Genomic DNA, 25258 nt, shown 5'->3' on the forward strand with positions numbered 1-25258 from the left:
GCTTCTTCAGCTGTGCCTGCCTCTCCCCGGGCAGGGGGAGCTGCAGGAGAAGCCCCTAGGGCTGCCCTGCCCAGCGCCATCCCCTGCCCAGTCCCAGCCTCCCGGCACTTTAAAAAGAGGGCTGTAGGATTGTGCTGGACTATTCCCAGGGGTGGGTGCCTCCGAAATATTCCAAAACATTTCCGAAACATTTTGGATGTTTTCGTTTCATTTCCGAGCCTTCCATTTCATTTAAGATTCAGTGCACTGGGCGCAGAAATGGGTCAAAACATCTCCAAAACTAAACAGCTGCCGAAATTTTGCACAGCCCTACTAACCATATCCTGAGCTGCATTAGTAGGGTGGTTGCCAGCAGATCAAGGGCAGTGATTTTTCCCCACTATTCGGCACTGGTGGGGCCAAATCTGGAGTACTGGGTCCAGTTTTGGGCCCCCCAGCACAGAAAGGATGTAGGAAAACTGGAGAGAGAGTCCAGCAGAGGGCAATGAAAATGGTTAGGGGTCTGAGGGACATGACTTCTGAGGAGACGCTGAGGGAACTGGGCTTATTTAGTCTGCAGAAGAGAAGACTGAGAGGGGATTTAATGGCAACTACCTGAAGGATCAAAGAGGATGGAGCTAGACTGTTCTCAGTGGTGGCAGATGACAGAACAAGGAGCAATGGTCTAAAGTTGCAGCAAGGGAAGTTTAGGTTAGATATTAGGAAGAACTCTCTCACTAGGAGTATAGTAAAGCACTGGAACAGGTTACCCAGAGAGGTTGTAGACTCTCCATCCTTGGAGGTTTTTAAGACCTGGCTAGACAAAGCCTTGGCTGGAATGATCGACCTGGGGATGGTCCTGCTTTGAGCAAGGGGCTGGACTAGATGACCTCCTGAGGTCCCTTCCAGCCCTAATTTTCTATGATTCTAAGTCAAGTTAGCACAAGACTCAAGTTATATAATGAAACAGCAGCGCAAGAAAAACCCTAATCATCAGATAAATAGAGGAACATGGATGTGGTAAAACTTAGTTAAGCACCTAAATTCTCTATAACAAGATATGGGAGGCGATAGGCATTTTGAAAATCTGCACCTTGAAGGCTTGAAATTCTTTACGTACAAAGGAATAAAAAACACTTAAAAAAAAAAAGCAGGTCTCTACTGACAATTCCAGAAGTATTAAACGGGCATTCTGGTAAATTCAGCCTACATATCACAAAACAGTAACAAACTGACAAGGTTTGCAATATCTTCAAGTGCTACACTTTTCACTTGTTACCCATAGAGAATGTCTCAATTTTACACCAATCCCCTGAAAAGTAAACTTCAGTCCTATATAAAATTATCAAAATAAGTACTTAATGTGGAACCCAGCACTGCTTAGCTTTGCACCACTACTGAATATAGCAGTTCTACTTTGAAGAGCTCATGATCAAGAACAAAGAGTCAATAAATCTAAAAGGCTTTCATTTAGTTTAATTATAGATTCAACACATTTCCATTGCTTTGGCCAACTTTTAGCAAATATTTAGAAGTTGGACAAACTAGCTGAAACTGGCATAATTTATATCAGCAGCTTGTATAAGGTTCAAAAAGACTCTGTAGTCCCCTGTACACTCATAAGTATTCAGCGTATTACTCCAGTGGTCAAAACTACAGAATATTAGTCAAGAAAAGTAAAAATACTTTAAAACAAATTTACATTAAAGAATGTACAATCTTCTATATGTTCATGGTTTTCCCACTATTTCTTTCTGTATTAAGACCCAGATTGCCCACATTAACTGAAAACAAGTATTCTAAAATATTTTTCACATGGCTAGTTTTTACAGGAATTTCACAAAAATAGGGAGTAGTCAACTTGGGAAAAAAATCATGTTTCCTGTGGAAAATATTGTATAACCACTGTAATAAGTAACACCTAAAATTCATGACTGAAAAGGATTTGAAGGAAAAACAAATCTAGTTTAGTTTGTTTTGTGTGGTTTGACAGGACTTTTATACATAAATGCTTTCACTATTTCAATGATTGGCTTGTCCTCTAATGAAGAAGCATAATGATATGTATCATGTCCTGGTCTTAAGTAATGTTAAACGTAGTATCTTCATCAATCCCTGTGAGAATAGCAGCATGAAAGGTGAAACTGAACCTAGAGAGACAACAGAAGTTAAAGAGACCCTAAAGAGGTACACAGGAAGGAGACACTCCTCTGTATGTCACGGTGTGGAGCCAAGCTGATTGAAGATCATTCTTATCACTATCACCATGACAGGATCAGTAAAATCCCTAATAAAATTATCTCACAGAAGATTCTATACAATGTATTTAAAGTATCCCCAATCAGAAATGTCCATTTCTTAACATTTGGGTTGTTTTTTTTAAATCAGGTTGCTGCTGTCCCAGTACTGCTGAGGAAAATTAAAAGCTAGAGCCTTCAAGAATTTTTAATTGTGCTTTACTTTACGGAGACATGCAAGGTGCAAAGGACAGAGGACTTCCCCCTCTATTGGTTGGCCCAAATCCTGTTGATCAGTCCTTAAGCCCAGGTAGCAGCAGTGGTCACACCTGAGATGTTCCCAGAAAAGAAGAGCATGGGGATCTCTCTTTACGACAGCCAGCTGGCCACAGAGTGGAGAGGTTGCATGTACATTCCATCAAATAGAATCTTGAATTATTCCCCCGTTTCACTCCATGCACTCAGGAACAAAGCAGCTTTGTTTACACCATCTATCAATCTAAATGGTATGCAAATAATGCAATTTAAACCTACCCAAGGAAAACACAGGTTGTGTGCAAGCTTTGTTCAGGTATGAATCATGGAAAGTGAGATATTAACAAACATTATACGTCTGATGAAGACCTATGATTAAGGATAAGATGGATGTATTGACCAGCCTTACTAACTAGTAAATTTGTATTAGGAATGGAAACTGTCACTTATTTTTCTCTTACCATGACTAACTTGAGGAATTACAATAGTTTGCATTACCTTAAGAATAAATGACTACTTTCATACACAGAACAAAAAGTTCTCCTACTGTCCTCTTTTTTCTTAGAACTGTACAAAGTACCAGACCAAAAGGATATCACATCAGACAAGATTTATATCATTTCTTCTGCTAAATATGCATAATCAAAGGATGGGAGGAGGGTTCAAGAGCAGTATCTCTACCTTTGATTAAATGATGAACAGATCTTTTATAAGTAGGGACCTACTTAATTAGCAACGTTTCAGATTTCACGGAAACCATGAAATTGGGCATTGTCATGAAATCAGGCACTGTCCGCAAAACAAAACAACCCCCCCACAAAGATCCCTTACTAAAAATAAAATGCTGGGTCCCCAGTGGGAGCCAGCGGTCCTCATAGCTACTGTCACCCTGCCTTGCAGCCTGCTAGCATGAAGGGGAGCATCCAGATGATGGCTACCGTCCTACCCGATTGGCTGAGAGGGCTGCTAGTCACGCAGCTCCCTCCCTCAGTCAGTCAGCAGCAGAGTGTAGGCCGCACAACAGACAGCCCTCTTGGCCAATCAGCAGCAAGGGGCGGGACTACCAGGGCCCCCTGGCCAATCAGCATTGAGGGGCGGGCTCACCACAAAAGGGAAAATCCCCTTCACTCGCCATGACTTCAGTAGATCCCTATTTGTAAGGCTTTCTAAATTCAGCACTTAGAACGCTAAGCAACAAAACTGTATCATAAGCAATTTTGTTAACATAAAACAGTGAGCTGCCTCTTTGGAGCAAGTAGAGGTCACCCTTAACCAAGGTTAACTTAAAAGTGCTATTCATTGGTAACAACTGCCCAGAAATCCAAAGTTTATTTTTACGCCCCATTCAAATGTGCTACGGAAAAAAATTCTTCTCAGAACTGCGTTAAGACAAGCTACGTTTCATTGGCTAATGAGTGAAAGAAATCCTGCAGAAGTGACATTCCCAAAAATAAAGGAGAAGAGAGAGTTTTGGGCCGCTCTGTATTCATTCATCATAAAGATTATTCATTCTGAAGCAGCAAAAATTCAGCTTTCAGAACACAACAGTGGAAATAAAAACTGAAGCCAGTAGTGCAAAACAAGGAACTAGACTGAGCATTTGTGTGTGAAAAGAGTCAAATGAACACAAGAATGTTTTTGTCATGTATCCACATCAAAGACTTTCAGGTATTTAATTTTATTCACTTTGTATTTGCCATTGGATCCAGTGTGTCCAACATGACAACGAAGTCCTCTGGGATCTAAATAATTATTTACAAATTTTTAAATATATCCATTTATAGAAATTAAAACAAGCCTTACATATCCAGACTGACAAGATGGGATAGCAGTTAGATATTATTCTCAAAAGTTTACTAGCAATGTACACACTGGCAATTTTATCTCAGAAGTAAGAGCTGTAGGAAAAAGAGGGAATTTCTATCTTTGCACAGTCGAAGTGTACTATTCTTTGAGATGTATGGGGCTGATTCTTCTGATACATCCTATGTTTCCTGCGCAGTTTTCCCCCAATGTAATTTTATTACCTACCCTGAAGTTGATTTTTTAAAGTCATTTTGGAGTTCTTTAAAAAATTCAGGTAATGAGAAAAAAAACAAACTTTCTGTGATTCTATGCAAGATCCAAACTTTACCATAAGTGATGTGCTGGCTCTTGTGGTATATGACACTCAGATTCAAACCTTAACCATCAGTGGAGGTCAAGGATGCTAAGGACAAGGGAGGACCAGAGCGAAATAAGAGTTAAAGGTACTGCCACTTCCTCCCTAAAAACCTCATTAAGCAAACTATAAACAGTCTTGTATTCCAACTGTCAGAAGTTCCTCTCTCTCAAGTGTTTGTATTTGCTTTTGTTCTATTTGTGTTCATTAAAAGGGCAGAAACTTGACATTCATTTTCATGTTACTGTATATCATACAGCACTGCACAGGTATTGAAATTTTGCAGTGTCGTCTCTTACCTAACCAATCATGAGTACAACTAGTTTACCACACGATACCTTTGATTTTGTTAAATAAATAAATAAAAAGACTTTCTGTATTTCTTCTATAACATGTTATGGTCCCAAAACTATTTTCTGTGACCTGAGGGTAGTGATTCAACACAGTGCAACTCCAGATTTTGCAAGTCCTTGTGTTTACTAGAAGCTGGTTTCATACTTTTTTTTTTTTTGCAAACCATATCTTAAGATACCACTACAGCTACAAAATAATCCAAAAATAAAAAGAGGGCTTAATCATAATTATCTTTTAATTTTTATAAAGATCAATGTGTCTATTGACTAGGTATTACTGTCTTCCAAAATGCACAAATCTCCAATTTTTCACTTGTTTAGCTGCTGTTGAGATGTGTGCACATCATCATTGTTCTGAGGATATGTTTTGCTTTCCTTTAATCAGAAATTGTTTGAAAAAAGAACTCTATTATTTGAAAAATAGTTATTTTGACCTCAAACTGTTTGCTCAAGAATAAAAAAGAAAAAATAGAACCTTCTGGTATTTTACTTGTAGTAAAGATTTATTGTAATGAACAAAAAAATTAATCATTCTAGTTAAATAAGAAAGTGACTGAACATCAGTCACAGCTTGAAATAGGATAGGCTGAATATTAACATTTTATTGCCACATTTACTATATCCTTGAATTTATGTAGGGCATTTTTTAAAGAAACAGATTTTTTTTATGGTCATATTTTTTCTGTCTCTTTAGAATGCATAGTTAGAAGAGTAAGATAAAGCATTGTATGTCAATAAGAACATATATACTTAAAATTAATTATAGACATTATTAGTACAAAAACTACATACACCTTTATTTGTGAAACAGGACAACAATTTAAGTGAAAAAAACTTTTCTTCTTACTCTGAAGAGCTTTCAAGTGAGAAATTAAATACTTTTCTCTCCTTTGTCAGGAGGATTTTGACTGTTATAGAAACAGGCCACTTCATAGCAAGTTGAATCAACACCAGAAACACAAGAAGCTGTATGGAATTCAGCCAATCATTTCCTACTTATGTATGAAATAAGAATTCTAAGAAAAGATTTTATCACATTAACTTCTGTATGGATACTTTACACCCCATAGATTTAGTCTCTCTTTAAATGGAGATTCATTATATAATCTACAAGTATTCTATGTTTCAGTTAAAACTTTTGCTTCATTTGCCATCATAAAATCCCCAGCAACATCACAAGAGGAACCACAACATCAAGCAGTTTTATTAATTTGTTGAAACCACACAGGCTTAATTATGGATACTCCTTTTCTTAGTATCTGGCTGATTCCATGCCAGCGAAACAAAACTCTTGTCAAATTGAGGTCATGTAAAAGGGAACACAGAAAATTGTTACTCAAAATCGCATTTTAACTTTGATAACTTGTGGAAACAAATTATTACTATATGCAGAGTCATGGAAAAAAACATATGCCACTGCTTCTTATCAAAGAGTTAGCAAAAACCACAACAAAGACTATAGCCAAAATAACTTTCAGCTATAGTGTGTGTCTACCTTTTCTCAGTTTTGAGGAATGATTTAGTTTAAACAATATCCAAAAAGTCTTGCAAAGAGCTGAGATTTAAGTGCTTTAAGTGACTGCAACCAAGAACATGTCAAGATAATTTTTTACAACTTAACTTACTCTCAGACCTGGGTACACAGTTCAAACAACAGGATCTGGGCTCTCCCAAATCTTTTCCTCATCTCAGATAAGAGGCCTGTGCCCTGCTCAAAAGGAGCTGGGGTTCCACTACCAAATAGCTCAACCCATACTGATTCTTTTAAAAATCCCACATTTGTTTTTTTTATAGTAATGGAACTTTTTAATACCACTACTTAGTTCTGTAATGATTCAATTATTTGATTAGAGTCTTGTACATGGCTCACGTTTTTTCCTTCCGTTTTTCTGTGTCTTCCTATGTATACTTTTGTAAAGGAGGAGACCATGCCTAAATGGTAAGGTTCTGCTACAGCAAACCATTTAGTCACATAATTACCTTTAAGCATATCAATCATCTCACTGCCTTCACTAGCTTGCTCATGTGCTAAAAGTATTGAAGAGTACAACAAGCTTACTCTATCATCTTCATAAAGCCTTTCTCACATGGACTGACTTTCAGCATTTCTATCTTAGAAGTCAGCTGGTCATGACCACTTTAGATCAACAATGCAGGCATAATTCCCACATAGACAGCAGAAATAAAGCATTTCACAAATCTGCTCAACAACCACCATTTGTGCTTGTTGATTTTGAAATTCAATTCAGCTTTAAACTTACGCTATCTGGAGAGTTGTTACAATTTTTTCTATAAGACTATTACAAACAGAAGCAAGCCTGGTTATCAATGATAATATTAAGTGACAAAAAAGCTGCCCTTTCCAATCAATACTGACTTTGGCATCGGGATTGTTCAGGGAAAACCCACAACTAGAAATGGATGTGTTCTGGGTGAGTGTCTTAACCACCATGCCATTAACTACCCTGAGTTGGCAGAGTTGTCTTTTCCCCATTCCTGTCTCACCTAAAATTGAAACCTGTGCCTGAGAAACCTTCTCAAAACATTTTCACTCAAACTGATAAAAATCCATTTAAAAATGGTCTCTAGCAATTCAGCATTTTCCAACAACTGGTTCATTGAGAAAAGTTCTTAATCATCCCATTTCTTATTCCTGGCCCATCAAAGGAAATATTTAAAAGACATTTTTTCACCAAAAGAAGATGCATGCCTATTTACATTTCATTATAAGGATTTGGCTTTGTTACATGCCAAGCATGATACCAAATAAAACAAAGACACTGGATTTTAGAACAGGATTCAGGATACCGTATAAAGGGGAAATGTTTCTGTAGCTCATTTTCTTTTGCCTACATCATCTCATACATTCTAGAAGACCTACATTTAAATTGATAGGTGCCACAGTAGTGCAACAATTATGGACAAAGACAACATCTATAGCCAGAACTGAACATTTTAAGGGATGATTTCTTCTCATAGAATACATTCCAAATTATTCCAGCTACCCACAGCTCTGACCAGGACCAGGGACTCAATAGCATAAGACCCCTCCCCCAAAAAGTATACATTTTTTACATGGAAATTTAAATTAAACTTTAAATTAACATTAGTAACTAACTACTGTTGTTTGAATGTTAGAAGAGTTATGAGTGTCTCCAATTCTCCCTTTGTGCTGAAAACATATCCCAACAGAAAAAGTTCTGTGGACCGTTGATAAAAATCACTCTCTCTCTGAAATGGCAGTTGTAATCAGGCAAGTGTTTGGTATCCTGTTTCCTGTTGGTGCCACAATCTGCTAAAATACAGCACAAGGAGGAAGGCAGAAAGGTAGGGAGGGGCACATAGCTGTGCAGCTTTACAGAAATCTTTACAGGCAATTGCTCAAAAGGGTATAATAGCATTTAGCAGGGAGAAAGCCAGTTAATTACTATACCATACCATTCAGATGCTACAAAGTAGTAAGTCAACACCCACAACTAAAAGTGAGAAAGAAAACAGAGAGAAACTGAATACTCTTTTTTTAAAAGGTTATAAACAACACATACATATACAGAAATATCTTACCCATTTAAAGTTCTGAAAACATACTGCAAATTTCTCAAAGGTTATAACAAATCTCTCTCCCCAAAATGGACTGCACTAACCAGCATGAGAAAAGGAACATACTTCTACAGTTTTCTTTGCTGTTAGGGTCTCTAGTCACTATCAGCCCCCAACCCTCGCAGTCATTTTAGACTCCTGTTCTACTCCTGTTGACTTCAAAGGGACTTCTGATTCTTTAGAATATCTGAAAAAACGGACATTTGTATTAAGCGTCTAAAGACAAATTTAGACGCCCAATGGGCACTCATATTTTAAAACGTTGGCTTTATATTTTACATTCTCACAAACACTTCTGATTTTATGTTTTGACCTTGTTGCTTTGTTACATGCTCTGGGAACTGGGCCCGGTGCCTACCGTGCCAATGGGAGTTTTGCCACGAATTTCAACACAAGCAGATTCAGGCACTTTCTGACAAACAATTTGAGATATTTACATAAAATACAACAAGCAAGCAATATAAGCATTCAAATTTCAAAAGAAAGCTAAGGGGAATAGCTTTCTGTAAATAAGCATAGTTCAGATTTACCTCCATAGCCATTTTTAAAAATAAAATAAAAAAGTACTTATGAAACATAGCCAAAGTCTTATTACTATTTAGCCAGAGCCAGAAGGGTGCATCAGATAAATAAGAGCTATGGTACTTTAGAGTACAAGGACAGACACAATTTTCAGAGGTGCTTAGTCAATGGGAACTGTGAATTGTCCGTTCCTATCCACAATCCTTCCTGTGAAGATTTTCCAATACAAGGTCCCAACAGTGTTCACTTACTAACACATTTATACAGCCAAGCTTAGACATAAAACAAGTGGTTTACAAAAACAGGTTACAGTAACAGTAATCCAAAAACTGCAAGAATGAAATTTTCTGCAGTGGTCTGTAGTCTACCTATTTTCATTTGTTGGTCCAAAGTGAAAGTTGTTAATGAGGTGAATGTGGCAATGGAGACAAAGAAGACAATGTAGTTGGCAAACAGGAATGCAAACAATGCAAATGATGGTTCCATCTCCTGTGTGCAGAGGTTGGTCCCGGCTGGGAAGGGCCTCACCCCCTCACCATCAGCAGCCACCTAGGGCTGCCACAAGCAGCAGCCGGGTTCAAGGCTCTGGCAGCAAGTAGCCATCCTGGTTCACCCCACGCAGGTGTCTGAGTCCTGGCCCCATCCCCCTCCCCCAACCCACCCTGCCACAGGCGATCCCCACCCCAGGCAGGAGGAGCAATGTCCATCTCAACCTGCCCCCCTGCCTCCACCCGCTGCTCAGCAGGAGTCAGGCCAGGCACTGCAGGTGGCAGCAGCCTCTGCCTCAGCCTGTAGCAAATGAATCTGGGACTTTTGCTTCAATTTATACCAACTGGCCAGGATACCAGGACAGTCTACCAAATCCAGGACTCTCCCAGCCAATCCAGGACATATGATCACCCTATAATTGAGGGGGCTACATGGGAAAAGGTGATGAAATACAAGTGACAGGAAAACAAGGATGAAACTGGAATGGCACCTGTGAGTTACTGAAGAGAATAAAAACTGAAGAGACAAATCAGTTAATGGTAAGACAGCATATTTAATGCGATGATATCACCATAGTAAATATGTCTACAATTTAATTAACTGGGAACAAACTAATTCATTTTGTTTCACCATAGAGTCAGAAAAGTATTAAATATTTTACTAACCAGAAAATCCATTAAAGGGAAATGTATACGATATTTTCTCTCATATAACATGCATGTTTTCCCAAAAAACAGCTAGTAGAAATTAGAGTGCACAATATAAACAAGAAATGCAGTAAGAGCAGTTTCTGTTGCTCAGTTGAAGCCAAATCTGCACAGATACACAAGGAACAAGCTGGGCTTCCTAGCTGCGGCCTGTAGCAGGCAAACTGAGTTGTGCTAAGGCTCTTAGCAAGGGTCCAGGCCTTGCCAGAACTAAGCATTAAAATTGTACAGGGCACCTTATAAGGCACTGGAAGAAGTACGTGCTGGAATTGGACTGCTAGGTGAGCAATGTATAACACTTTCCCTATAAGGAAAGAAGATCAAAAGTAGAATAGGATTAGTGTACCATGTGAGAAATGTGCAGCTTGATGCCAGGGAATTGGACAATTAGGAAAAAGAACATAAAACTAATTTACACAAAGTCAGGGATGTGTCAATCTGGATCGGGGAAGACAGACACCTGCTGTATCCTCCGCTGGACTACAGAGGATCCAAATCATCACACACCCAGGGGAAGACCTGAGACACAGTACCCCCAACAGTCACTGCTGAGACACCTATGGAGTCACTTGTCAGGTCGTATTACGGGGAAGGAAACATTTAATATTGGCTAGAGTTTACTAATAAAGTTCACTTGATACCAAATTGGCCAAGCTACTATGTCAATCCTTTAGGGCCCTGGTAAAGAAATCCTAACAACTACATACTTACTAAAGGAAAAGTCATTTTTTCTTTCTTCTGCCTTTGAAAAACAAGATGTGTATTATATCCTAGGGTGTACTGTATGCAAGGAAATATGTAAATATATATAAATACACAAGGCATAATTGAAGGCCATCTTAAATTTAAAACAAGAAACAGTAAACTTGAGCTATGATGCAACTTAGCCAGTAAATAAGCAATTAAGTTATATAATTAATTATAAAACATTACTATTCAGAATAGTATTTCTACCAGAACTGGAATAAGTAATTATTTCAATGTACAAAACAATGTTGCAGTAAAAGTATCATGTTGCTTAAAATAGCTTACTAAATATTGACTAAGTGACATCAAAGGATTACTTCACCTGTGAGCAACTTTTTGATATAACTTCTAAAAGTGAACCTGCTTGCTAACTCTAATCAGATATTTTGTACCTGTTCACTCTTAAGTTATTGCTGTTCAAGATGTGTACAGAACATTCCAAACCATCTATACAAGTCTGATTTAGTGCCTGGTAAGTTTCAAAACAGATTTGCTCCTAATAGCTTATCTTTGTGTTAACAAAGGGTCCATAATGTGGTGAATTACTACAACATGAAATTGTGCAAGTATATTTAAAGGACTCATATCACAAAGGCCATGTCTATATTATAGGGTGCAAGCATGCATGCATGGTATAGGTGTATGCAAGCCTGTTTATATAATGGGGTGTACGCACACGTGTGCATGCATGTGCTTTAGCTTGCATGTGTGTTTGAACTCAACTTAGGTCCATATACCCGCAACATATGTTTTTGAAATGTCCAGGCTAATATGTAAAAACATTAGTCGATTCCAGCTAATTAGTGGTTAATTGACTTGAGCTTAAAAACTGACTTGTTTGGAGGCTCTTGCTCAGCTTATTCTACAGACTGCGTGCAGAACTATAACATGTACCCCAGGAAGCCACTAATCCTTATTCACTTTTGGCATCTTTTTGGTAGTTTGGACCACTGAATCCATATAGTTGCACATCTTACAGCTTTTGCATGCGACTTACCTACAGTCACCTTTCTATTTAGATTTTTATACCATGACCATCACCTTAATACAGAGGTTCTGAACTAGCCTATTTGCACAAGAATATGCTACTCTGATGCCAGGAGTATAGAAGGAAGTGTAGAAAGCATAAAGAGAGACATATCTGGCTACACCATGACCTCTTCAATCACCTGAAGCTTACAAAAAGAATCTTTCAATAAGTGAAATCTCGACATCTGTAAGAGCAAGTACTGGCAACATAAGGATATAGTTAGGAAGGAACACACACAGTACAAAGCACTGTATGTGGTGGTAATGTCGGGGTGATGTATCCATGATGGTTCAGAAAAAATGTGAGGGGCCAAGGATTTTTGTAAATGATAGGTTTTATTGGACCAACAGTATGTTGGGAGAAATAAAGACAAGATTTTGGGTACCACTTAACCCTTCCTCAGGTCTCTGCTCAGAGCAGTTACTTGTGCATAAAGAGGTAAAATCATGAAGACGGAGAAATAAAATCAGGTACCGGAAGCAAGGGACAGAGCTAGCCTGCACAGACATGATGATGATGATGTAAAATTACTTGGCCAAATGTCATCTACTGCCTGCTCTTAAAATCAAATTTTGTTTAAGGGATGATTTCCTTGGGGAAAAAAAAAAAAGTTTCTCCTTTGGATTTGATTACTGTGCTCCTATTTTTTAAATTAAAAAACCCCTATTCTCTTGCTCTTCCCTCCCAACTCTATATGGTTTCATTGCTTATGGACATCCCTACTCTCCCTCACCATTTTAGAACTGACCTACATAGTTTGTGTTTTGGTAACAAAAGTGGACAATATTCTCTATTCTCCTCACATACGTTCACCATGCCAAATGTACTTTCTTTCCCAAATGAGTGTTCCCTGTCTACCAAGGCCAACAACAACAAAATCAAAATTAATATTTAAATATTAATTACAAAATCACAGTCAATATGTTCAAAATTCAGACACAGCAACACAAAACTTGGAGGAAAAGAGAAGACCAGAACCTAGTAGAGCAACTCTGAATTGCTCCATACTTGCCAACATGAAACACGTGCTATTCCCTTGTGTAGAAGTTTTCCAATTTTTTAAGCGGTCACAATAGCACATTTTTACAGAAAGATACAATCATCACCAGATTCCAAATCATATCAACCACCTATGTATTTCAAAAATGTTCAATTTTTAGCAAGAGGCAAAGTTTTTTGAGGGGAGTAATATCTTTTACTGGAACAAGTGAATAGCTGGGAGAAATGTTAAACAAACTTTTGGGCACAAACGGCCCTTCCTATTGTGTGAGGAAGCTCTTCCTTTTCACATATTTCCTAGATCAACATGGCTAAAACATCACCTCAACTCTGCTATAATTTTTTACCAAATCCTTCTAATTACTAGTGAAACTTAAGTCCACAAGATTTAAGTAAAACTTAAATCCACAACCCACAAGGGAATTCTTTAATGCTCTGTATTGCAATGTATCTAAATGCAACTATGACCTAAAGTCTGCCTCTAACACAGGAAAAAAACTAGTTTCATTGCGTTAAAAATGAATGTAGAATGTATAGTTTATATATCCAAAGGTATAATCAACAAGTGCTTTCAAAGTGTTTAAGATGGGTTTGTATCATCTTAAGTTTGATTCAAGTTATTTTTTTAAATGGATAGTCTGTTATGTAGGCATAAAAGGCCAGATTCTCAGCTCATTTAAAATATGTATCAAAATTAATGGAGCAATTCCATCTTACTCCTTCCCAGAACATTCAGTGCTGGACATTTCATGAACATGTCACTCAGGAGAGCATGAATACAAATGTAACTCACATTTGGATCACTTTACTAAAATAGATTTTTTTCAGTGTTTTCATTTTATACTTAGAACATCACCGTCAAATTACCCCCCTTAGTAATCAAAAACATTCTGTACATTCCATTGTACCAAAAAGTAATCAGTAAAGCAGACACAGGCAACTATAAACAACACCTTTCAAATAATTTTAAGAAGTGAGGTAATAAGTTGTGAATCAATGTGTTCTTTTCCAAACAATATATCAGGGAAGGAAAACACCACAATATTTGTAATAGAACTCTAGATAGGCAATCAAATGTTCTAGTTTAGCAGGGAGTAGCAAATGTGTACTAGAGGGAGACTGAGATTTGCCCTTGTAGCATTTAATCCTACTCATATTGTGCAATTCATTTCAGTACGGTCACAGCAACCTTAACCGTACTCCCACCTGATGGAAAATTCCACTTCAGCTGCACTGAAACTGTTCAAAAGCCTAATTAGAATTCTTCCAACTAAATACAGCATTGTTAAGGGAACTGCCCATTTACTTGCAAACATACCAAGTACTCTGTCCATTCCCTCAGATCAACAAATGAATGCTATTTTTTGTGTTGGAGATCTTTTAGAAGTTTAAAGATCAGCTACATTTTAATGCTCATTCTCTCCCCCCCTCACTACATAAGTATTATTTGTCCAGTATAAATTATGTTAAAGCATTACAAGATTTGACATCACACTATAAAATGTAACAAACAAAATTTATAATTGAGTTGAGTTGCCATATAACTATCTACATATGCACTCATTTATATTACCCTCACCAAGAGATTCATAGGGTGACCAACTTTAGTGTATTGTTGAATAAAATCCTTTAGTATTATGCCTGCTGTTCAATCCTGGCTCAAAATGATTATTCCACAATAACCTTTATCACCAACTCTTTGCTCTTAAAAGCAAATCAGAAGTGGTTAGAAAAGAGAGAGTTCTGCTTTAGTTTATTTGCCCCCCATGGAAGGGGAAAACCAAAAAAGAAGAAAGGTGCTTTTGGAAACCACTACTACAAACAGCAGCTGAAGCACGGTCACAGGCTATAATGTACTAATCATTGTTGTGTTCTCAGAACTGGTGTCTATGTACGCTTTTTTAAATTATCCTAGTAAGACATTCACACAAGCATACAACCAAGAATGTAATGTTGAACATAAGTGATTCAATAAAAATATTTGGGGGGGGAATCTGATGATATTTTTTTATCTGAAAGATTTTAGAAGTCTTCTCTACCCTTAAACTCATGTTCTAAAACTCTAAAGTATCTGCAAATCCCAAGAAAATAAAATCCTGAAAAACATATTATTGCTCTGCATACCATTGGTATGGTAGCATTGTTGCAGTCCATCTGAGTTAAATTAAGGGAAGTCTCTTGTAATACAGTGCTCTTAAATGTTTTTACCACATCCCTATGAAAGGACTTGATAATGACAGGCCTAAAAAATACATACACAACAATTATTAAGGAGGTTTACAGTGTTGCAGCTTTACACTGCTGAAAGGTGCTTCTTGCTAAAAGCAAGAATGAAAACTGAACATGAAAATCAGAATAGCTTAATCTGAAGAAACAGTAAAAAAGGATACAGGAAAAGCACTGGGCTTCATCCTACCCCACTTCAATGGTCCAACTCAAGGGTAGTCAATCTGCAGCATACGTACCAAAAATGGCACAGGCAGCATCTGTATCTGGCACAAGGGAGACTTGGAAGAGGACAGGCAAGCACAGTGGCAGAGACAGCAGGGAGCAGAAAAGAGAACAGGAGATTGCACAGGAAGCAGAGAGCAAAGCAGCAGATCTGGCAGGGAGCTAGGGCAGGGAGTACAAAAACAGAATAGCTGATTGGGTAGGGGAAGATGATTGGAATGGCACTCAGGAAGTATGTGGCGCTAATTTGTGGCATGGCTGCCAAAAATGTTGGTTCCTTATGGCCGAATCTAATATTATAAAAGCCTAAGTCTGTCTGTCTGTCTGTCTGTCCATAACGCTTTATTCATGCTCTGACTGGCTGACAGAAACAGCCAATCAGAGTGCTCCAAGATGGGGGAGAGCCGCTATGATTGTGAAGCCATGTGGAGGACCAGATAAGGGGACCTGCTCTCTGCAAGAGGCAAAACAGCGGCAGCATGGGATGTTAGGTCATGGCACTCCACCCAAGCCTCCTCCCCCACCGTCATTCCTGATGGGTAATTAGCTAGTATATTGTATAAAGACAAAATAACAGACCATTGGATATATTTAATTGATAAGGGTAATATTAGATGGCTCAGAGAAAAATGTTCAAGAAGTTCAAGTACAGCAGCAACTATTATGAGTACAGTTAAAATAGCTTATATTTTAAATACTGTTACTACAGTTTGCTTACAGAAACAGCAGATGGTACATTATCTAATTCCTACAAAAAACAAGGGACACTGTAAGATACACATACACTATACCTCTAGGCCACTTCTGCTTTGAAAGATAAATTATATAGACTATTATTTGCCACCATAAATAGAAGATTAAGTAATAATCACAAGGTCTTGATAAAGAAACAAATCTGCACTGATTTAAATACTCTAAAAACAGAACTAATGATGAAGTTTCCAGTCTTAATTGGTGCTATTTTGAACAGCAAAAATCTATCTTCCCATATCTGGAAAGACATCTAAGCCTCTTCTCTTAGCTTTCAAACTTTTCATGCTTATTCCCCCACCTCATTCTCTCCCTCTGCTATCCTACCTACCCAGAACTCATGACCTGGGAGCAAAAAAGCTGGTTTGAAAATCTTAATTTAATCCCCATATAGAAGCAAATTATCTTTTAGTGTTATTTTACCAACACCAGACAGTGAACCTGTCAACATGTGCAATTAATGCAGCACAGGCCTACTAAGCAGTAGTAAGCCTTCCCTGAAGCACGTTTACATGTGCACCCTGTTGGGAACAAATCTGCTACAAACAGGAGTTGGTACAGGGCTGCTCCTGCCCTGCTCTGCTCCCCTGCAGCAACCAAGGGGAGCCCCAGGCTCCCTCAGGATGCTAGCCAGGGGGTTGGCAGGGAACACAGGGGCTGCTCCTGATACTCATGGGGCCAGGAGACCTCTGCCAGTTGCAGTAACAGCTGTCTCCTCATCCCATGCACATCAGGAGGGGTCTTGATGTGCATGAGGCTGGGAATCAACGGCTGCTGAATCTGACAGAGCTCTCTGGGTCCTGTGCACATCAGGATAGACAGCTGCCAGCGAATCTGGTGCCCAGCAGGGATCTGTTGTCCAGCAGGGGGCTGGCCAGGAATTGTCCCATTTATGAGGCAGCTGTCAGCAAGCTCCTGGCAGGACAGGGATTCCCAAGTGGTACAGCTCCCAGCCAGGTCCTGCCGGGGGCTGCTGCCACCTGCCCCACAAGCGGGATAGCTCCTGGCCAACCCCGTGCTGGGTGGGCAATCCCTGCACAGCGTGGGGGCTTGCTGGCAGCTTCTGGCAAGCCCTTGGCTGAGCAGGGAATCAGATAGCTCCCCAGTCCCAGCACTGCTGAGCTCCCTGCTCCTGTGGGGAGCCGGGAGATGCACAGAGCCAGGATGGGTGAGCTCAGAGTGACATCATCCCAGCATTGATCAGCTTCTGGCTCCTTGGGGGAGCTAAGCAGCACCAGGACCGGGGACAGAGAACTTCCCCATTCCGTGTGGCTAACTGGGAACAGTATTTGCTCCCAGTCAGTGTCTACATAAGCAGTATTGTGCAGTACCTAATGCGTAGTTAATCTACTACATGTATTTACAAGAGGTAGAAAACCACACATTAACCTAATTTAGTGCACAGTGGCTGCTGCAAAGGTTACCTGGTGATGCCTTACTGCACAGATTAGTCTACCGTGCAGTAAGACATCTCATGTAGACATGCCGACAGTGGATTAAAAGCAACATCACCATAAATGTGTATTTTAAATGGGCTTCTAAGTTCACTCTGAACTAAGTTTTCTGCAGTAGCTAAACACTTCTCAAAGCTCAGCAACATACAATTGCCTTACTAGGATAAGGGTCTTGATCAGTTAAGTCACACCAGGTGCATCTAGATGTGCAATTAGCACGTAGCAATACACTCTGGCATGATTCATGCTGGAGTTTATTTCTCCCAAATGCAGCATTTAAATAGATGTATAGAACCACAGCACCCTGAACCAGGGCTGAGCAGCTCTGGCTGGCAGGAAGCCCAGCAAATCAGCCTGGTAGCTTGGGGCTGCTCTGCCCTCGCTCAACATGCCAGAGAGACTGGTTGGGGCACGAGAGTGTTACACTGTGGGACTAGCCAGCAGGTAGCCCCCCCACACTGTAGCACCCTTGTGCCCCAGCCAGCCCCGGTCACTGTCTACATGAGCATTTCGGCCCATGTAGCTACTCCACTGTAGGATAGTACTTGTCTGGGACAGTACTAGCCTACAGTAGAGTTACTTTACTGTGCCCTAATATGGTTGATGCTTTACTGTGGAGCAGTAAAGCACATGTGTAGATGCACCCACCACATACCACATACTTTAGTATGGTATCTCAGACTGCACACCTGTGATTCAAATAATCAAATAATCTGGGAGACTTCTCCCAACTTTGTTCTTCTGGTAGAAAAAATTACCCAGAGCTGTGTGTACAGACACTTAAATACTGAGGCCCAGAAGAGTAGAGATCATGCAGTGCTGCCAGGTTGCTGGAGGACTACATTCTCTTCTGGGAGAAACCATGGCATGTATAGGCATTGTCTCTCCCACAAGAAACTCTCCTGGGAAAGATTAATGTTTTAATCCTGGCTGTTCCCAGGTTATTTTTCTCCTGGAGCAGCCATTTTTTCCTCTGGGACTAAAATCCTACACATCTGCACATTCATGATTTTGCCTGGGAGAGCAAAGATTCTCCTAGGAGAAACTGAATAACTGAATGTCTGTATATGGTCTCAAACAGTGACTATATATCATCTTTAGATGTAAGTTTTTAAAAAATCCACACATATACACAATACAGCTAACCACATACTTTCGTCATGCTGTAAACCAGATTTTTTTTTATGATCTTTGCATATAAAAGATGAATTAGTATGAGATAAAAAAGTTTGATCAAGTTAATATGTTATGTTAATTATATGTTAAAAGAAAAGGGTTTTTCCCTCCAATATAAATAAAATTACATAGTACTTAATAAGCTGTTTATCAGGTGACTGAATGCTGCAAAGCACAAAATAAACTGAAGAACTAGTCTTGAAAGAAGATTCCTTTTACATGAAAAATCACCAGAAAACATAAAAAAGCTTATAGAAACAGATACCTTACCTCATAATGAAAGGAACAAAAGGTGCCATACTGAGCGCTGAATAAGTGCCATCCATTGGAGATGGATACAGCTTACCCAGGATCAAAAGCAAAAGGAATAAACTTGGATGGAGCTTACATTCGCCACTTTCACTAAATTAAAAATTACAAGAGGTATCTGATTAAAATTAATGTTCTTACGACATATCTGCTTTGACAGTTAATCCCTCATGGCATACCAGGAAATACTGCAAATAATATGTAGGTATACTACACCCTACTGCTACTATGCTATACATAAAATAAAGCCTTTCAACCTTTAAGTGTAAAGTCCTCCACAGATGAGAGAGGTTATTTTATTTCCAATACATACATGAGACAGTGAATCAATTAAATCCACTTTTATACACATTTACTTTTGGAAAATAAAATTCAGTTGGAGAGATAGCAAGACAACGATAAGAAAATATTAGTCAAACTATTGACTATACATTATTTTACATGCTTATTTTAAAAAATAACATAACAAACACTGTGCAGTTAATTGAGTAATCCAGAAAGTCCAATCAAAGTTGCATGGAAGGTTGGGACCAAAATTAGTCATGTATTAGCCCTTCTTCAGATGGACAAGAAATGAGGGGGTGAACTGTGGGTTTTATTTTGGAAATGATTATATCACCCATGCTACACAGATTATCTTTCTCATGATAGCACCCAGAGATCTCAAATCAAGATTGGGGCAAAATGAGATAATCACTGCATAGATACAGGTCAAAATTTCCAAATACAGGAGCTTAAATTCTATAAGTCTATATTTAGGCTTCAACAGCATATAGTTCTCAAAACACTTACAGAGAGAAAGAGGTGGCAGTTTAAACCAGGGGTGTCAGACTTGCCTTATGCCTCAAGATAGATCTGGACCACAGGGTTCCATGTAGGCTGGATTCAGCCTGAGGCATGGGGTGGCTCCACCACAGTGCACATGCTGGCAGCTGCAGCCATGGCTCTACCTCCACTACCTGATGCAGATAGGCCATGGCATGCACCAGGGCCGGAGGCAGAGGAGACAGGGCAAGCATCTGAGACAAGCAATTGTGGCTGTATATGCCCTCACTTGCACTACTGCTATCAATCACCAATGGTCAGTCACTAGGGCCCAAAAACTCTGCATTCTGCAACAGGCCACTCCCTCCTGACCATGTCCCCAACTTCCTGTTGCCTGCTATTAGCCCAGTGGGCTGGACAGAGCATTTCCACAAATTGGATCCAGCCCATGGGCCATATGTTTGACAATACTGGTTTAAAGGGTGCATTTAAATTTGTGTGTCTGCATTTTATGTCCCACCATATGTAGCAGAACTTTAAGTACAATCATCTTACCTGTCCCCAGAGACAGCTACAATTTCCAGTTGCTTGAGAAGGAAAGGATAAAGAGTTGGAAAACGAGAGAAAAATTCTCTGCCTGTCATTCTGCAAAAAACAGAGGGTGGGGGGAAAATCACAATTAGTATTCTACAGTAATCTGCTCATTTCAAAATACCAGCCACCTAAATAAAACCACAATGCTGTAATCAACACAGAGCCAGGACAATTGCACAGCCACAGGGAACTAGCTGCAGAAATGGGACCGACCCAAATGCTTTCATTTAAAAGATATAAATAAAGGTCAGGGCTTTGTATTTACAACAGGAATTGCTGGGTTCTCTGAGATTTTGAAAATCAGGCCAACACTACCAGATGCAGGTAACCCCCAAAACCAGCTAATTTTCCTAATTTTAAACATCAGCTTGACAAAATTTAGGCCAAACAAAAGATATGTCCACCTCATAGCAATTCGTATAGTAGATCAGCTATCTACCTAGTGCCTACGATTTCCAGGGCTGATGCAGGAGTCGCTAGTTCATAACCTGACCTTGTGGTGGAGAGCACCAAGCCTCATCGCCTCCTTGGTGCAGTCATCACACACCATCAAGTTGGTCCACCTCGATCTGGCTCCCAGCTAACACCAACCCAAAACCAAGGCTGCACTCTGTCCAGTTTGTTTCATGCCTTTTAGCTGAAACGAAGGCTGCTTTCCCTAGAGATGCTGTTGCTGCCCTGAAAGATCACCTCCACACAATGCATCCTTGCCAATGCAGCTCACTGGACACACCACCTCAACTACTCCCTGTTACCCAAGCTGTAGGTGGCAACAAAAGCAGATCCCTCCCTGTGGTGAATGAGAGTGGGGGTGGGATCCGGTTTGAGATCCTATCTAAAAAAGTTCTGTATACATGGTTGATCCAGGTGGGCCAAGCCCATGTCCTCACGAACTGTCTGGATATAACTTGGAAATGGTGCCTGGTGACAGCAGTGCCAAAGCAGACCTCCCTGGACTGAATGACTGTGTATAAGATACCCTTTGCCAAAAGGGCTGGCTACCTCCAGTGGAGACCGCTACATGGGCCCCAGCTAGTAGCACCTTTGTCCATCACTTAGACCCAGTGACACTCGAAGTGAGAATGCTTCCACTGTTTTTTTAACTGCCCCCAGCTGCAGCCACTCTTTGCTTCCCTCAACACTTTGGCATGCTGTACTTGGATCTGTCTGAAACCATGTGCATATTTTTGCCCTGTACTGGGCAGCCAAGGGAAACACGATTTGCCTAGCCAATTTCCTGTTGGACCAGACCAAAACAGTGACCCTATACAGAGATGGAGGAACCAACTTCCAGGGACTGGCTCTGATGATGCCCTCTAATGCTTTCAGTTCCAGGTCTGGGTATGCCTCTCCTTTGAGCAGGGCACATCACCACGCAACAGAACATAGATAGATTTGTGTCATGCTAGGACACCAATGGGGTGTTCTCGGTAAGGTGACAGATGGTTAGCTAGTTCAAAAAAGTGTGAACAGGTGAAGGGTGTGGCAGAAGGCCACCTCTATTTCTCCCCATAAACTCTGCTGTGACAATTTGGTTAGGATGGGCCCAGCAGAGGATACACACTTACCCTATCTCTTTAGTTAACCTGAGCTGGATACATTCCTGAGGAAGGGGGGAAACCTACTCCCTCTGCCTACGTGACTGGTATCACATACCTGGGTGAGAGGCTTGCTCCCTGAGGAGCCAGGAACTGCCAGTCTGCCCAGCAACTAGTGATGCATTTCAAATTGGTTGGCTCACAGCCAACAGGTTCTGGCCTCCGTTGGATCAGGTAAATGAGCTCACAAGGGCTAGATAAGTTAAGGACTGCTCAGGAGGAGGGGGCAGCAGCCATGAGGAAGACTCAGAGAGAGAGAGAGAAGAGCTGAACCATCTGAAACTTGCTGTCTCTCAAAACTCATGATCAAGGAACTGCCTGCCTCCAGAGGGAATCTCCACCTGCCTCTGGATGATATTTGTGAGTAAGCTGCCTGAGATCTAACTAGATATATAGCTTGCAGTAACTCAGATGCGTGATCAAAGGCTACCTAGCCATGCCAGTTTGCTCTATGGGATTTCTCTGATATTGCTCTACCCTGTACCCTATTCCAACCCTACCCCTTGTAACCAATAAAGTTTTCCTTTGTACCTACTGGGGGAGATTTATTGAGAGTGGGTCTAGATTATGCCTTGGGGTCCCCTTGGTTTGGCTGACTAAGGGAGACCACTACTTGTGCTTCTGACTGAGGGAAGCATCCCAAGTTCTTGAAGTGAATCAAGTACGCTCGAGGGCTACTAGACCTGTGTTTCCCAGGGTGCACAGAGCCAGAATCAAGCCCAGTCCTGGGTGGTAGCAGTGGAACCCCCAGGCTAGTGGTTGTGCTCCAGGAAGGGGGTTGGCCAGACGTGCGGCGCCCCCAGGGAGGCACTCGGAGCCTGGAAGGTGGTCGGGTGCAGTGAAGTGGATGGATCAACGCAGGAGCACTCCCTACTGGCCTGCCACAAAGGGTGTTGGGGAAGAGGGGTGGGGGTTTCAATCTTCTGGTTATGATGCAAGACTGGCTATGAATGCTTTCATGCCCAGCCCTTTGTGTATACTTTTCACCTTTTTGCTTTTAATATTTTTATAATAAAGTTCTAAAAGAGTCTAATTAATTTATTAGTACTTGAGAATATACACTTGAGGGCCATTAGATGTAGTGGTAAAAACATCTGGGTGTCCATTTATCCATCCTACTACACGTTGCTACCAAAAAGACCCTTCACCCCCATCTGCCAGGATAGATGCAGCCTTGTAAGCCTAAGTAACAATTAGATTCAAAACAGGTCTCCAGCAAAGTAACAAATTTAATAAAACATGCAGTTTATATCAATACTTAGCAACGCTCACCATTAACCAAACTTAATAAAGCAGCAAAGTTCAAGCTATGACACTGAATAAAATTAAGTTAAATCTAAGCTTTTGCGCAAGCTTCTTAGAACATTTTATAAACACTTAGCCACTGTCTAGCCTGCTTAGGAAACTTTTAACAAAAACAGTGTTTTAAATCTCAGACTTGTAAAGAGCCTAATTCAAATGTACACAACAGATATATAAAAAAAGGGTTCTGAAACCTGCAAGCGAGTCAACCACCAGAAGAAAAAGAGCAGGACTGTAGTGCATGCTTACCATATGATTCACTGAGCAAATTAGTAAACAAATGCTAGCAAAGCTTCACTGCAAAGCTTCATGCTAGCAAACATAAACCTACATCAACAAAAAAAATCACATAGAGAAACTGCAAAAGTAAATGTTAGTGAAAATACACCCCCCTCAAACCTCCAATGCAAGAGTAAATCACCACATGGTGAACATCAGCAAAACTTCACCCAGTGCCCAGCTAAAAAAACATGCCTTAGCTGCAGGCCATAAAGTAAACACAGTAAAACAGATCACTAGATGGAAACAAATGTTCAATAAAAAAGAGATACAGGAAGCTTTCTTTCTGTAGTTACATAAAAAGTGAGTCAAAACACTAAGATGTCTCTAACCAAAGACAGACTCGGGACACTTGCCACAGAATTTTGTTTTAGGAAGTTAGATTTCACCCAAAAAAAGGGAAGAATTTCAAATCTTTATGATTGAAGAACGCCTTCTAAATATGAACAAGTATAAATTGATGAAGTAATGATGGCAATTTAGAATACCAACCTTGTTAGATATATCACTGATCCATCTAGCAGAAACATCCAACTTATTGCTTATCCCACAATCCCAAAAGGCATTTAAACATGTGGGGAGGGCAGGGGTGGCACTTTAATTAGAGTGGCTCCGAGAGTTGGAGTAGCCTTGCTGCACATGTACAGGCACCCAAAGTGCTTCCCCACATACCAAAAATTCCAAATGTTTCTTTCACTGCTGTTAAAATTTCCAGCTTCCCTGGTCCCACCAACTTCGGAGCAGCATGTATAATACGTGTGCAAATATCTCAAACTAAATAGCATAATGTGGCATTTATACACATGCTTTGGGAGTGTGTGTGGGGGTGCTTGAATGAAAGTGCCTGGAGTGAGTGGGGGGCTCTGAGAGTAGAGGGGGACTCTGAGCGTCGCTCTGATTAGAGCACCAGAGCCTCTTGTGTATCAGCCTCCCTGCACTGAAAAATGGCAGTGGAGGCACTTTAACTAAAGCACATCAAGCAAGCTTTAATTAAGGTGCTCCCGTCACCATATTTCAGCGCAGGGATGCTGATACATGAGACACTGGAGTCTGCTGGAGCGCAGTAAATACCATGCTCCAGTAGACTTAATTAATCAGGTCTGCTCTGATGTGCTATAATTACAGTGCATTCTGTTACGTCTCAGCTCTGTATTCTTGCGCAATCGGGGCACAGGATGCAGTCTGTCTGACTCACAAAGGACTCACCCCTCCCTCCCCTCCTCTACCTAAACGAAACTGATTAAGATGCAGTGAGAGACGCACCTAAGACCCTCACCAGATAAGGGTGACAAGAGTGAATCAACTGCCCTAGGTCTCATTTACATGAGAGATGGAAAACAGAAAGCCTGAAGCAGAGACTGCAGTGAATTCTGGGACCAGAGAAGCAGGAGAGCACTGCATGATGGGGAATCTGTGCTTCAAATGTTAATCAACCCATGTTCACACACACCCAGCTCAGCATTTATCAGACCAGTTCTAATCTGGATTTACTAAGGACTTT

General features: G+C 40.3%; 1 protein-coding gene across 1 annotated transcript in view; it reads right to left on the reverse strand.

Annotated features, from left to right (window-relative positions):
- The window catches only part of THADA (THADA, armadillo repeat containing), a 296890-nt gene that overhangs the window by 169352 nt on the left and 102280 nt on the right, over positions 1-25258 (reverse strand). The window contains exons 28-29 of the mRNA XM_025203203.1: positions 20540-20629; positions 19181-19312 (exon numbers count right to left, since the gene is read on the reverse strand). Of these exons, the coding sequence (XP_025058988.1) occupies positions 19181-19312; positions 20540-20629 (222 nt within the window). The remainder of the gene's footprint in view (positions 1-19180; positions 19313-20539; positions 20630-25258) is intronic.

The sequence above is a fragment of the Alligator sinensis genome, unplaced genomic scaffold, assembly GCF_000455745.1.
Source record: "Alligator sinensis unplaced genomic scaffold, ASM45574v1 scaffold377_1, whole genome shotgun sequence".
NCBI lineage: Eukaryota > Metazoa > Chordata > Crocodylia > Alligatoridae > Alligator > Alligator sinensis.